The sequence below is a fragment of the Aspergillus versicolor genome (genome assembly GCF_001890125.1).
Source record: "Aspergillus versicolor CBS 583.65 unplaced genomic scaffold ASPVEscaffold_13, whole genome shotgun sequence".
NCBI lineage: Eukaryota > Fungi > Ascomycota > Eurotiomycetes > Eurotiales > Aspergillaceae > Aspergillus > Aspergillus versicolor.
Genome location: NW_024467536.1, coordinates 789787 through 803289, shown reverse-complemented (window position 1 = coordinate 803289; position 13503 = coordinate 789787). Strand labels below are relative to the sequence as shown.

At 50.2% G+C, this 13503-nt stretch overlaps 6 protein-coding genes across 6 annotated transcripts; 2 read left to right on the top strand and 4 right to left on the bottom strand.

Moving 5' to 3' along the window:
- Nucleotides 1-547: 547 nt before the first annotated feature.
- ASPVEDRAFT_372410 (uncharacterized protein) lies at nt 548-3235 on the bottom strand. Its single transcript, XM_040811422.1, has 7 exons — nt 3122-3235; nt 2664-3042; nt 2543-2599; nt 1781-2487; nt 1383-1711; nt 881-1329; nt 548-833 (listed from the first exon to the last, which is right to left on the bottom strand). The coding sequence occupies exons 2-7, from the start codon at nt 2998-3000 to the stop codon at nt 697-699; spliced, it is 2016 nt and encodes a 671-aa protein (XP_040673423.1). The 5' UTR covers nt 3001-3042; nt 3122-3235; the 3' UTR covers nt 548-696.
- A 627-nt stretch (nt 3236-3862) lies between these two features.
- ASPVEDRAFT_178418 (uncharacterized protein) lies at nt 3863-5726 on the top strand. Its single transcript, XM_040808816.1, has 4 exons — nt 3863-4192; nt 4239-4747; nt 4793-4954; nt 5002-5726. The coding sequence occupies exons 1-4, from the start codon at nt 3886-3888 to the stop codon at nt 5563-5565; spliced, it is 1542 nt and encodes a 513-aa protein (XP_040673422.1). The 5' UTR covers nt 3863-3885; the 3' UTR covers nt 5566-5726.
- Nucleotides 5727-5764: 38 nt separating this feature from the next.
- ASPVEDRAFT_142397 (aldo/keto reductase family protein) lies at nt 5765-6923 on the bottom strand (the record flags this gene model as incomplete). The annotated part of the gene is made up of 4 exons (XM_040807834.1): nt 5765-6156; nt 6226-6661; nt 6717-6808; nt 6857-6923. 4 exons carry the CDS (start codon nt 6921-6923, stop codon nt 5765-5767), a joined length of 987 nt encoding a protein of 328 aa, XP_040673421.1.
- A 463-nt stretch (nt 6924-7386) lies between these two features.
- On the bottom strand, nt 7387-9557 carry ASPVEDRAFT_46910 (flavin-containing monooxygenase). The gene is made up of 7 exons (XM_040813666.1): nt 9244-9557; nt 8794-9195; nt 8415-8743; nt 8012-8352; nt 7812-7962; nt 7659-7763; nt 7387-7606 (listed from the first exon to the last, which is right to left on the bottom strand). The coding sequence occupies exons 1-7, from the start codon at nt 9425-9427 to the stop codon at nt 7451-7453; spliced, it is 1668 nt and encodes a 555-aa protein (XP_040673420.1). The 5' UTR covers nt 9428-9557; the 3' UTR covers nt 7387-7450.
- Nucleotides 9558-10521: 964 nt separating this feature from the next.
- ASPVEDRAFT_46909 (uncharacterized protein) lies at nt 10522-11858 on the top strand. Its single transcript, XM_040813665.1, has 2 exons — nt 10522-10825; nt 10883-11858. Exons 1-2 carry the CDS (start codon nt 10592-10594, stop codon nt 11492-11494), a joined length of 846 nt encoding a protein of 281 aa, XP_040673419.1. The 5' UTR covers nt 10522-10591; the 3' UTR covers nt 11495-11858.
- Nucleotides 11859-11951: 93 nt separating this feature from the next.
- Nucleotides 11952-13466, bottom strand: ASPVEDRAFT_142580 (uncharacterized protein; the record flags this gene model as incomplete). Its single annotated transcript, XM_040807848.1, has 3 exons — nt 11952-12073; nt 12119-13265; nt 13329-13466. The coding sequence occupies 3 exons, from the start codon at nt 13464-13466 to the stop codon at nt 11952-11954; spliced, it is 1407 nt and encodes a 468-aa protein (XP_040673418.1).
- Nucleotides 13467-13503: the final 37 nt, after the last annotated feature.

Below are 13503 nucleotides of genomic sequence, written 5' to 3'. Positions count from 1 at the left end.
TCGTGTATATAGTATAGGACAGCTGCTAAATTCGATGAATCAGACCTTCATATTTGTGTGGTTGAGTACTACCTAGTTGATACGCTGTTCTGTCTCCTAATTCCCTTTCCCCCACCGTTTTCCTTTTCCCATATCCCTTCCCCCTAGCCTTTACTCCAAAGATATATCGTTACTTTTTCTGCCATGCTAAAAGGTATTTACATTTTCAACTTCCCTCATCATAGAAGAAAAGGTCCAATACTCCAAGCGCCCTGTAACGCACCGGGATCGGTTGTCAGACGGCACGCCGCCTGGCGTTGGGAGATTGAAACAATTGAAACAATCGATAAGATGCCTACATTCGACAGAAGCCTTAGAGAAGTCGATAAAAGAGTCCAATTCAACAGAGACGATAAATAATAATAGCACAAAGAGACTAGAATAGAAAAACAGCACAAAGAGACTAGAATAGAAAAGCGACCTCAAGTGCTAGTCTCAGTAGCCCATCCCTTTAGCGTTCCTCGATATGCTTCGCTCAAACCCGTGGTAACCGGTTTACGTGAAGTGGTATGATGGTGACGAAGATGGTAGATAAACAATGTTCTATCTTCCTAAAGTTGGTGGACGAAGGCAACGTAGCCCGAAGGTAGCGCAAACCGGCAGTATCGGGATAACGGAAATCAACTGGATGCAATCACAGGTTGAATTGATAGACGGTCAACCTCTATTATCTATTGGATTTGCATGCTCCATCAACACGAAAGACTTGACGACGCTTAGATCCGAGGTATCAATCACATCAACTTCTCGGTAGTTCTCAGAAAAAACAACGTGGTAGAGTTTCCCCTTATACTCTAGAGAAGATATTAGTTAAGCAAAATATATGTAAAGGACGTATTACCTGGATGAGGTTTCTTTGGTGCCGTATTTGTAAAGTCAAGAACAATATATTGTTCCATTTCTCCAGTTTGCATCATGCTGTAATATTGACCACCTGCTTCAAACCTTTTCATATGTTCCACGAGCCGATCACGTTCTCTCAGAAGCTCTAACCCCCACTTCTTCCCAGTAACAAGGAAGTCAATCGTGCCACCCTTAGGCCCCGTTTTGATTATAAACTCGGGTGACATTATTAAGTGCCCATCCAATATAGGGAAAAGGCAGCGATAGAACTCCTTCTGGTACTGATCCTCAAGAGGCGGTAAATTGCCCGCCACCGCCATGGAACGAGGGGCGTTGGCCAGCTGACACGGTTGGAAATGAGTGATAGTATCGATCGCTAGTTGGAGGGGTGAGGCATAGTTGAGGTTGTTGTCGGGGACCAGAGTGGCGAAAAGGGAATGGCAGAACCTAAATATTCTGTTATCGAGTGATACCAAACATTTTATAGAATACGCACTTACCACCTGTGAATCTGGCTTGCAAACACATATCGTATATCATTATCCGACCTCTCAGCATGAAGCCACCCACTACGCCATATCATGTTGAGAGCTTGTTTTAATTCTTCGCTCTTGGCCTCAAACTTAGATTGGTAAATACCATCACACGCAATAGCTGCCTTGAAAACCGTGGCCGCATAATGATCTTGTAATATTTCCGATGGAGGTAGGCCTCGGGTAAACGGATAACCTTTAATGCATTCGAAAAATTTTAGGGGTTGACGGAAAAGAATACTGCTTGCTGTGGCCCAACTGATCGCGTCATGATTCCGCACGAGCTCATAAAGCGCCTATTAGGGATATGGACGTTAATAAATTCATTAATTAGTATTATACCTTGACTTCAGGCTAAGACTTACCGGTACGTCCTGTAGAACACGAGTGAGGCTCGTTAGTAGCCCTACATGTCCATTGCTACATGCAAAGAATCCTCGTTTCAGGCCCGGCGTTAGAGCTATAGATGGGCGTATGATAAAGGATGCGTAACGGCCCACCACCTCTATAGCCTCATCCTCGTCAAGCAGGAGACCAACGGGTCTCCAAGGCAGTCGACCCAGACTATGAGTTTCAATACATTTTTCTGGTTGTAAGGAGATTTGCTGTTCGGTGGCAAAGACCATCGGAGTTTGCACATGCTTTTGCTCGTTAAAGCCCGGGAAGCCCCTATTTGGTGAGCCGTATGACATAAACAGAATTATGAACGGGCTAGTACCAGGCTCGATACGTTTGAAGAAGTCTGTCCAGAGTCCATGATCCCAGAATGACTGCTGCGCTTCATCCAGAAGCAGATAAGCCGAATGGGTGATCCAGCTGCGGCCGTGAACGCCGGTCTCCTGCTGCAAATACGCGGCCCAGCCACTCTTACTGATTTTCTCATCCCATCCTGAAACAGAATAGATAGGCGTCGCTTGACCATACCTTTCGAGTAATGTATTGGCCACGAGATTCATCAAAACAGTTTTACCTGACGCCGGCGTACCGTTCACTCGAATGATGTGATAGTGATTGACTCGGGCGATAAGCTCATTCACTAGTTTCCGTCGCGAAATGATGTAAGAAGGTATTTCTATAAGAATAAACAATGAGATTGCTGTCATATATTCCAAGAGCGAGTTGTTTACCATAAGGATGGACAATTCTGGATGGAGGGAAATCCGACCTAGTAACGTCATGGGTGGCTGCAGGTGTAATGACAAGAATTAGCTGCTGGGCATGAATTCATAAGAAATATAAGGGACTAACGAAAGTTAAGATGCAGATGCATTGGATGCATGCAGTTCTCACAGGATGCCCGAGTGGCATCCAAATCAGAGATGCTGGATCCAGAACTACACTGGCACTTCCAACCATTCTTGCCCTCCCAAGTACATGAGCCCATAGTGATGAGTACGCTCCGTTGTTGTTGGATGGGAGAGCGCGATGTGTTGTATTGCTGCTGGGTTGGAGACGGCGGTGTCAACATTCTTGGTGAGCGAGAAGGCGAAGGGGAAGGAGCAGCTGGGGATCGAGACACAGATGAGAGGTCACGGGAAAGTGAGCTCTCAATCTTTCCGGAGTCGCAAAAATAATAACTAGACATTCTCGTTCGTTCTGAGAGTAAGAAGCTGAGCCACAGGTGTCACTAGAACGAGAGGGGACAACAGTTAGCAGTACCCCAAGTGCATTACTTGGGAAATTGGAAGCCGAGCTAAATGACATACTTGGAGTGTTGTGATTGAAGGTATCAAATTTCCACAGATTGATCGAAAAGAAAAAAGAGTTAGACTATAAGGGTAGAGATGACATGGAGACAAGTTGTTGCAGCTCCCTCTCTTTCTGCGTGACTACACTCAGCCCACTTCTCAAAGCTCATTTTCACCTACTTCCGCTCACCTCACCTCGTTGACTCACTGATTACCTAATGAGAGGTGCCAACTAAGTTAACTAGCTGTACTGAGTTCAGGAAGCAAATAGAGCCTCGATCAAGTTCGGATATTGGAGAGGTGTCGAGATGGGAGGGTGGAGGAGCAAGACAGTTGTGAGGACGGTCACCTTATTAGAATACCCGACCAGGCCGGTCTGAATTGGCGGGCTGCTGGATATGGCTATAGAGAAGGCCACTTTCAGCGTCACTTTTGTCTTGATTTGAAACGGAGTGAGTCCTCACTGAGTTTGACTCAGCACCATAAAAAGCGCTTGGCAGGTGCAGAATAGTGGCGAGGAATATGTAATAGGGCATTAAATCAGCGGCATATGGCAGGGTATTACAGATAGAAATGTAGCTGTAAACAGCCTTAATAGCAGCCATGTTCAGCCTCTATTCACAGGTCTTCATATTCTAGTTGTAAATTATATTGATATTTCAGTGTAGTAATCTCGCCATTCTGCCCGCAATTACGCGATGTGGGGACCGTTGTTTCGATAAATCCGCCGCCTTCTTCCTCTTCATCAGTTCATCTCCATTCAGTCACCACTTCAGTTCACCATGACAGAGAATCACGGCGATACAGCGCCTCTCCTGGGAGAGCAGCTACAGCCAGAGTATGGCGCTGTCGAGGAAGCCCCGGTCGCTGAACCACGGACGTCGTTCAAGCGCAACCTTGGAACCGCCGAGGCGTTCAGCATCATCATCAGCATTGTCATCGGAAGCGGCATCTTCACCTCTCCCGGCTCGATCGATACTAATGTTCCATCGCCTGGGTTCGCCTTGATTGTCTGGCTAGTGGGCGGAATTCTGGCGTGGACAGGAGCAGCTACGATGGCCGAGCTCGGCACCGCCATTCCAGGCGAAGGTGCGCCCAACCTTCTTAAATGCGTTATAAAACTGACCCACTGCAGGCGGCGTACAACCGTATATGCAGTACATTTTCGGCGATGTTTTTGGATTCCTGGCGGCGTGGACCTGGATTGTCGCTGTCATCCCCGCGTCGCTGGCCATCATGAGCATCGTTTTCGTGGAGAGCGTCTACTCCGCCATCGGAGAAAACAACAGAACCCAGGGAGCGTTACACAAGTTCCTATCAATACTGGTTCTCATCGTTTTCACCATGGCCAACGGGATTAGCACCAAGACAACCAACCGGCTGAACCGGTTCTTCGTCACCTCCAAGTTCACCGCAATCGTCGCGACCGTCGTGGCTGGAATTGCCGTCGTGTTCATTCACCTTGCGAACAAAGGTGATGAGCAGCCCCAAGACTGGTGGACCAAGCCCTGGTTCGGCTACAGGACGAGCATTGGGCCGGACGGGTCGGAGATTGACTGGAGCAAGCTGCCTGCCTGGGAGATGCTGGGCCACTACTCGGCTGCTCTGTATGGCGCTCTGTGGGCGTACTCGGGATGGGACAAGGTATGCTATTTGAATCTTCTTAGGAACATGACTGATAAAATGTAGGCCATTTATATCTCGGCTGAATTGTCTGCACCCGCGCGCCAACTTCCTCTGGCTTTCAACACAGCCATCCCAACCATTGTGTCTGGGTTTATCGCGGTCAACACCGCGTATTACATCCTGCTCCCATGGGACGTCGTCTCCACGACTGATAGCGTGGCCGTTGTATGTTCTCCATGCAAACCAACCGAGTATGACCGCTAACCGCATAGACCGCGTTTAACCACCTCTTGGGCCCCGGTGTTGGACTCGTGGCTGCCGCCTTGATCTGCCTTGTTGTTGCCGGCGCATTACTCGGGAGTGCCTTCGTGGGAAGCCGTATGACTGTCGCCGCATCGAACAAGAACTGGCTGCCCCAGTTCCTAGGCCAGGTAGGATATGTCGGACTCCGATCTGAATCTAGGTCAGACACCGAGTCGGATGCTCCACTCAACGCACTCATCTTCTCGACTCTCTGCTCGTCACTGTACATCATTTTCGGCAACTTTCGGGCCCTGGTGACCTTCAATGGCCTGGGGGAGTATACCTTCTTTTTCCTGGCGGTGGTCGGAGCGATTGTCTTGAGGATCCGCGAGCCGAAGCTCCATCGCCCATACAAGCCGATCATCCTCATTCCGCTGGTGTTTACTCTCGTTAGCGGGTTTGTTGTTGCTCGAGGGGCCGTTTTTGCACCCTTCCAGGCGGCCGTGCTCATAGCAGTTTGGGGGTTGGGGCTGGTGTTTTACTGGGCGAGGAGATGGTGGCTACGACAGCAGCTAAGTAGGGCTGAAAGGTGAAGGTTTGAAAGGCAGCTATGCAGATTGCGATTCATACGCGATAAAGATGGGTTTGGGTTTGCGAGGGAGGCTACCTATATAAAAACCACACTTTCTATGACCTTAAATAGACCTTCTTAGTAAAATAAGCCAATACAAATAGATGATTATAAGATTCGTACCCCTATTAACAGGAATTCTATAAACACCACGCGACTTCCTACAAATTAAGCAACTTCTCATGCCTCCCACCATACCGGTCTCCCAAAACAGCCAAAGACTGAAGTCCCCTCTCAATCTCCTCCAACTCATCCACAGTCAAAGCGACATCCCGATAATTCTCTAGAACCCTGCCCTCAGTTGTAGCACCAGGAATGGGAATCGCACCCTGAGCACGCACCCAGGCAATAGCCACCTGGGCAACGGTGGCATTCTTCCTCTGCGCAATGGCCTCCACCGCTTCAACAATCTTGAAGTTATTATCAAACACATCAGGTTGGAAACGGGGGAGCATTCGACGCATATCTGTCTCGCCCAGGTCCGAGTATTTCCTAATCTGGCCTGTCAGCCAGCCGCGGCCGAGGGGGCTGTATGCGATGAGGGGGATGTTCACTGCCCATCAATAACATTAGCTATAACCCACGTATTTGGGACTGGATATTAGGGGGTATAAGGGCATACACTCATGACAAGTCTCAGCAATCCCATTCTGCAGCGGCTCCGTCGTAAACAAACTGAGCTCTATCTCCGCCGCAGCAATGGGATGGACAGCATGCGCACGACGTATCGTCGCCGCACTGGCTTCGCTAATCCCAATTCCTCCAATCTTACCCTCCTTAACAAGCTGCGCAAGTGTCCCAATGCTGGTTTCCAGGGGCACATTGGGATCGACACGCGCACACTCGAAGACATCGATCTTCTTGACTCCGTCCAGGATGGCGAGGGCTTGGTCCACCGAGGCTCGGATGCCCTCGGGGCTGCAGTCGGGGGTGTGCGTTGCGACATTATAGGCCCCTTTGACGCTGAGGACGACTTTGTCGGCATCTTCGGGGTATTGCGTGAAGTAGTACTTGAGCAGGTGGAGGGAGTTTGCGGTTGGGGTTCCGTAGTGTAGGCCCTGGTTGAATATGTTAGCGATTGTACTTTGTAAAGCTATATCTGGAAATACTCACTGCGTTCCAGAATGTTGAGCCTTGCTGAAGTGCTGTTTTCATGACTTCTGTGGCGACAGAGTATTCAACCGGGGCCCAAGGGCGGCAAAAACCTGATAGCAAGGTCAGTTTGAGCTTTATTAGATATTCGGTAGACTTACCCATGAGGCCATATCCAATGGGGCCAATGGCTTTACCGACGATGTTTGTAGCTGCGACTCGAGCCATTGTTGTGTGAAAATATCCGTAGGTTGTAGATGTGTGGTATTCGAATATGCTTGGATCTGTTTGAGAGAACGCAGCTACACTGAGGTCTTATATGTTCAGCCGTGAAAGCACCGGACTTAATCATAAAGACATCCCATGCTTGATTAAATCCATGGCGCTGTCCTTTGCTGTCAGACCGGAATTAATAGTGGGTATAGCATTGACAGCGGTACCTGCCACGTTACTGTGGAGTATTCAACGTTCATAATTTCTGCACAGCCCTACATTCAGCCTCAGCTCCATAAGCCTGGCATTATTCGGGGTATTTGAATCCGTAGCTGGCTTTTTGCAGCTGGCTTTATGCAGCTGGTAAACGGTGTAATTCCGACCGTCGCTCAGCTGAGTCGCTAAGTCCGACAATCCTCTTAGCTCCGGGGAATATCGGAATTTAGAATACTGAACGAAGGATTTAATAAAGTGAATGAAAGGATATTAATTGATTTGAATTGATAAGAATGCCAAGTCTGTCTGTTCACATCTAATCTAACCTAGTATCCAACCCTCTTTCTCAATTCACCAGCCATCTGTCTAATCCCAGCAAGTCCATGACCACCGACTCTCTTATTATACAAACCAGCCCAGATAATCAATGAAATGATGAAGAACAACCGTTTCCGGCCGGTGCTTGCCGGTTTCTGAACCCACTGTGTCTCCCTATTAGCACGCCCATTGTACAGCTACGCAGAGGCAACTCACATTGATATTCCAGTCCTTCCAAGTCGGAAACAGGCATCGATACCAGAAATGTGCCTGCGCCCAGGGGTATGCCGTTGCATTCCACTTTTTGTCGTTGATGTACCACTGTATGACATTAGAGGTATATTCAGAGAGAAGGACAATTGTTCCTACCGAGTTGCAACCCCCCGAATGCCAGACGGTATTCTGACAAGCAGCCTGGACCTGCCTGATATACTCATCTTCAGCACTGAGCTTGGGCTCGACCGACGCAGCATTCCCGTCAAGAACAGGCTTAAGCACGCGGAGTGCAAAGTTCACAGAGCTATATCCAATTTAGCGATCTGCAGCTCGAAATAAAAGGTATAGCATACTTCTCCGTCGCCATAATAGCAGACGTATGGCCCGTGATCGTATTCGGCCCCAGCAAGAGGAAGAAATTCGGGAACCCGTTCATGGAGGTTGTATTGTACGCCCCCGGTCCGTCATTTCGAGCCCAGTGCTCCTCGACGGTTTTATTGTTTCGGCCGTGCACTTGCATTCCGGGGAGGAAGGTGTTTGTGTTGAAGCCTGTGGCGAGGACGATTACATCTGCTTCGATGAGGCCGTTTGAGGTTTGCAGTCCCTCGGGGACGATTTCGAGGATCTTTGCGTCTGTCAGGAGCATCTTCTCGTTGTGGAGGGAGTCGAGGTAGTTGCAGTCGAAGATTCGGCGCTGGTCTGTTAGCCAGAATTTTGGAATAATAGAAGGTATCTAATCAGAGCTGGGGAATATACCTTGCAGCCGACTTCAAAGTCCGGAATGAGAATATCGTGATACTTCGCTGGGGCTGTCCTACGCATGTACGATTCGATTTCCTCGCGCCTCTGCTGTCGGTATTTCGCAGCCGACTTGGTCATTGGGAACAGCTGCCAGTCAGCTTCGGCGCCTTGGTATATAGCAAAACGGTGGAGACGTTGAAGCAGGGGGATATGGCGAAATCCCCAGTTCAACCATGGAGGATATTCGAAGTTTGCGCGCTCAACGACCCAGTGCTGGCTGCGGATGATTTGGGTTACTGACCCGCTCTGCTCCATTATAGCTGGGACTATCTGAGCAGCGGTACCTATTGTTCGTTAACATTGCCCTGCAAACTTGCCATTGTGGTGAACGCACAGCCATTTCCTATAACAACGACCTTCTTCCCCTCCAAGCTAACATCATGGTTCCACCGCGCAGAGTGGAAAAGCGATCCCTCGAAGGTCGACGCTCCTGGAATATCGCAAGCACGAGGCTCAACCAGAACACCAGTGGCACCAAAGAGAATCTGGCACTCGTGGTAGAAGATCTCGTCGGTATCGACATTCCGCAGAACCATGAGCCATCGAGAGGCATCGTCCCTCCAGAAACACTGCTTCACCTCGGCACGGAACGTCATTTTGTCGCGCAGTCCATACTCCTCCGCCACAGAACGCTGATAGGCCTGGATCTCCTGGTGCGAGGGCATCAACTTGGTCCATCCCGGGTTCTGCGCAAAGGAGAAGCTGTACAGCGCACTGGGCACATCGCATGCGCATCCTGCAGGGCCGCATTAGCGAAATAAACACCAAAACAGGCGGTGCGTACCAGGGTACGAGCTGATATGCCAGGTTCCGCCGCAGTCGCTATGGCGCTCGAACAGGCGGATGTCGTCCAGCTGGTACCAGCGTTTCAGCGTGGCGCCGAGGGCGATCCCACTGATGCCGGCGCCGATGCAGGCGATCTGGCTGTAGGAGGGGATGGTTTTGCTGTGTTTGTGTTCCTGCGCCATGTTCCTAGTGTTACATACGGGAATAGAATTTCTGCGTCATGGTTTTAGTCTTTAGGCTCCTTGTTAAGATCACAAGATAGAGAGCTTCCCCGCACAGAGGAGGGTCTGGTGGCTGCGCTACCGAGGTACGAGGCGGGGAATTGCTTCCTTTGGGTTCGTCGGATCGTCCTGGGCCGGGCCAATTACGTTGCAGCTAGACTGGATTCTGGAGAGGTTTCCTAGATGGGTTTCCTAGATAGGGGTTGATTTGGATAGATTTGTGGTGTTGTAGGGCATTCCTGCTTCGGGCTAACGGGTCCCAACGGCCATTATCGCCGAAAGTCCGCATATGCCCCTATACCGTAGTGCTGGGATTTCTCAAGGCGAGGTTTGACCGTTTACAGGCAAAGTTAGTTCCCGACGTAATGATCTGCACAGGGTTTGCATGCCCTAGGGCTGTCGGGCTCTATCTCCAGCTACACAAAGGCCTGGACCTCCCTGGAATCCCTCGGGGATGGTTCGTGTCTAGGACAGGATCTCAACAATGGCATTGAAGTCCGAGGTGTGGATGCCGACCGGCGACCTCCTTCCCAAGGCTCATGAATACCGGCCTGGTCGGACTCTATGACACGATGGCAGCATTAAGCTACAGCGATTGTTCAACTCCGATGAATCCCAACCATAGGGATCCCTCGAGGAAAGCCCGGCCGAGCCCAACGGGCAGAACCAGACGAACGAGACGGACGGTTCCGATGCTCTGCTAGGACCACCTCGGCGATCTAGACCCGCGAATAGAAGACAGCTGGCCTTTGTTCAGGATAACTCGATGTCGCTGCCTCAGTCCAGGCCTGGGATTGCGTCACCACCATGGTAGAAAAAGTACTTCTTGAACAAGCTGCAGACTTCCAGCGGTACTGTAATAACCATAATAATTTAAAGCAATCCAGATCTGTCATATTGTCGGTGGCGACCGACATAAGCTCATCATGACTTTCAGACAGCCCTCTGGGCCTAGACCCTCATCCGCTGTCAAGCTGCTGGGAACCATGGTTAAGCACTCGGCCACCAGCTGAATTGGCAGTCTAATGACCGGATATTTCAAGCTCCCATGTGTCACTGGCTGCTGTTCTTTAAGATCACCTGTCACTGCCCTCTGCGGTGGGTTTAAAGGTACAAGCTCCTGAAATGGCACACACAACAGCTCTTCCCTCTTCTCCTCCGCTCACATCCCGAAACAAGAAACGTCGCATACAGTGGGATATGGGAGATTACGGAGATGCCATGGTGTCCGACGAGACATGTGTTCCCATGTTCTCAGCATCGGACAGCCAGAGGATGATGTCTTGCGAGAATCCGCCTTTTCCAGGCGGCCTGGAGTTTGACGAAACAATACTCAATAACCAACTGCAGTTGCAGAATGTACGCAGCCTTGACTCAGAGCAGACTGATCCCCAAACTGACTATACATCTCTCCAGGACCTTCCCGGATTCCTTCCATTGGCATCCAACGAGAGCCCCTATGGCGTGATGGCCACAGACATCCCTTACCCCGGAGGCATGAACGCACCAGTCGCACCAGGAGTCAATATACCCTCGAACCAAGACCTCCGCCAACTGGACCAACTCACCGAAGAATTCCCACTCACCAGTCCATCAACACGGCGGCAGATGGGGCTCTACTTTTCCCGACCCCGCCGTACCCCCGGACAGCAGTCGGACCTCAATCTCAATCTAAACAACCAGGACAACCAAATCAAACAGTTCAAGCGACGCAAGTCCCACAATATCGTGGAACGCCGGTACCGGGTGAATCTGAATGGAAAGTTCCGCCAGCTCGAGCAGGTCGTCCTGCAAGGCACTACTTCGCCGTGCGACTCGTCCCCTTGCTCGTCGCAGCAGACCCCGTCTCCGAGACCGCCATCGTCACCTCAGAAGGCTAGATCCAAGGCCCGTATTCTGGATGGTGCGCTAAACTACATTGCGAGTTTGGAGAACGAGATTAACTCGTTGAAGGAGAGGACGGAGGGATCAAAGGGGGGACTAGCAGAGGGGAGAATTTGCGTTGAAGGACCAGAAGTCAAATTTTAATTCGGAGCGTGGTGAAGAGATGGCTCCTGAGCTGTGTAATGTTGGCTGGTTGTATCAGCTAGGGGTCTATTTGGTGAAGTATAAGAACTAAAATCAACGGCGTTGGGAAGGTCATTAGGAAAGATCGTGAAAGAGGTCATGTTTGAAAATGCTATCTGTTGCCCATTCCGGGCTGCCTCCTATGTTACATAAATGAGATTATGTGTCCAGACTGTATACCCAAGACCAAAGACAGACATAGTCCTATCCAGCGTTCTTTTGCTATATTTACGACGGCACAGGCCATGAACTGTCAAGGGACTGGCCGCTACCGACAATCTGATGAACAGTATGTCGAGTAGATATGCCATCAGACAGGTCCAATACGTCAAAGGGAATCCGAACTGGCTTCAATTTAGTTAAAAAGCTGGGAGCATAACTGACAGCATCTCAATTCACAGCTGGCCAAGCCCTCTGCTTAATACGGCTTCAGCAGATTTTGCCACTTGCGGAAGAAATTATTCTGGTCATATATCTTTTTCAGCTCCTGCAAACGAGGCAGGTTTGTTCCAAAGAGCGATCCAGAACTGAAATCGTGCCCTGAGACCAGTCAGTGATATGCAGCTTCAAAGTGTCAGAGCTTACCAGAATAATTGGGATATGATACCGCATGTTCACCGCGGTTCAACTCATGCTGTGAATACTGAATCTTTGCTACAATCGCCCGCCGATATTGGTCCATCACTGCATCATGGTCAGGGTTCTGCCAGCACAGCAGCAAGCCGACATTATAGAAGCAGCCCCGGTTAGCACAAGCAGTTGCTGTCACCGGTACACTGATAACCTTGGAGTATGGTAAAAGCTCGAACGCCAATACACTCGCGCATGCCTCCGGATAGGCCCCCGTGATCTGATTGAAGCCGGACCAGAGCTCGTGGGCGAGTTTTGTATCTAGTGGAAACGTGATATTGGTTCCACCCATGGCCTTTCGGCCTGCTGGGGTTGGCTCGATATTGCCGAGACGATTCAACTGCGTGTAGGACATCATACCAGCATCCCCCAGGCTAGCTTGCAATGAGAGTAGAGGAGCGAAGAAAGTGGTTGCTTCTTCCTTGGAACCATTGTAAAAAAGCAGTGCCATGACCAAAGTCTCTTCCACCGGCGAGAGGGCCCTGAATCCAAAGAAGAATCCGCTGCGCTCGTCCTGCTTTTTATCAAACCAGTTCGCGAACTGCACGACCTTGTCGAGCTTAGCGGGGGTAAAGTAGAGCAAGCCACCAAAGATATCACTGGGCATGTCGTATGCCTTGAAGACTAGCTCTGTCACAACTCCGAAGGCCTGGCCTGCGCCGCGAATAGCCCAAAAAAGATCTTTATTCGTATCCTGAGACGCTTCGAGAACGCTTCCGTCGGCGAGAACGATAGTCACACTGAGGAGGCTATCCACTATCAATCCGTACTGCCCTGTAAGCCATCCATAGCCTCCACCCAGTGTCGATCCGCCAACTCCTGTCTCACTGGCAGTGGCTCCGACAACGGCGAGTCCATGAGCAGCAGTGGCAGTATTGACATCGTCCCAGATAGCACCTCCTTGGACGCGTACGGTATGAGATGGGGGATCCACGGAGACATTTCGCATTCTAGAGAGACATATCAGGATGCCACCACGGGTTGCAGACTCGCTGCTCGTGGAATGCCCGCCTGCTTTAATCACAAACTCGATATGATGATTGCGGGCGAATGTGATCGTTTTGGAGACCGCCTCAGTCGACGTGACGTTAACAATTGCTCCCTGCGCGAAATCAGCCATTAGTATGGATTAATGTGGCTAGGAGGAAGGTTTGGGTAAACGTACAGCCTCCTTCTCGCATGTATCGGACCACGATTTGATGTTTTCATGGTACTTTTCCGACCCAACATATGATATCTCTGAACCGGTGCCTTCGAGCTCTCGCCTGAGCTCTAAAGCCAGACTATGTGCCATGAAGTGCATGGATGTAGTACTGAATCTCTGGAGAGGTGCGATATTC

Bases quoted from the DNA above. Each gene is read 5' to 3' on its own strand.
- ASPVEDRAFT_372410 (XM_040811422.1), bottom strand. From the start codon at position 3,000: ATGTCTAGTTATTATTTTTGCGACTCCGGAAAGATTGAGAGCTCACTT. The intron at 2,488-2,542 runs GTAAACAACTCG...TTATTCTTATAG, and splicing joins CAGAATTGTCCATCCTTATG to AAATACCTTCTTACATCATT. The intron at 834-880 runs GTAATACGTCCT...TATCTTCTCTAG, and splicing joins ACCAAAGAAACCTCATCCAG to AGTATAAGGGGAAACTCTAC.
- ASPVEDRAFT_46909 (XM_040813665.1), top strand. From the start codon at position 10,592: ATGGCACACACAACAGCTCTTCCCTCTTCTCCTCCGCTCACATCCCGA. The intron at 10,826-10,882 runs GTACGCAGCCTT...ACATCTCTCCAG, and splicing joins ACCAACTGCAGTTGCAGAAT to GACCTTCCCGGATTCCTTCC.
- ASPVEDRAFT_178418 (XM_040808816.1), top strand. From the start codon at position 3,886: ATGACAGAGAATCACGGCGATACAGCGCCTCTCCTGGGAGAGCAGCTA. The intron at 4,193-4,238 runs GTGCGCCCAACC...GACCCACTGCAG, and splicing joins CACCGCCATTCCAGGCGAAG to GCGGCGTACAACCGTATATG. The intron at 4,955-5,001 runs GTATGTTCTCCA...CTAACCGCATAG, and splicing joins CGACTGATAGCGTGGCCGTT to ACCGCGTTTAACCACCTCTT.
- ASPVEDRAFT_46910 (XM_040813666.1), bottom strand. From the start codon at position 9,427: ATGGCGCAGGAACACAAACACAGCAAAACCATCCCCTCCTACAGCCAG. The intron at 9,196-9,243 runs GTACGCACCGCC...GCGGCCCTGCAG, and splicing joins GCATATCAGCTCGTACCCTG to GATGCGCATGCGATGTGCCC. The intron at 7,607-7,658 runs GTGAGTTGCCTC...AGGGAGACACAG, and splicing joins GGAAGGACTGGAATATCAAT to TGGGTTCAGAAACCGGCAAG.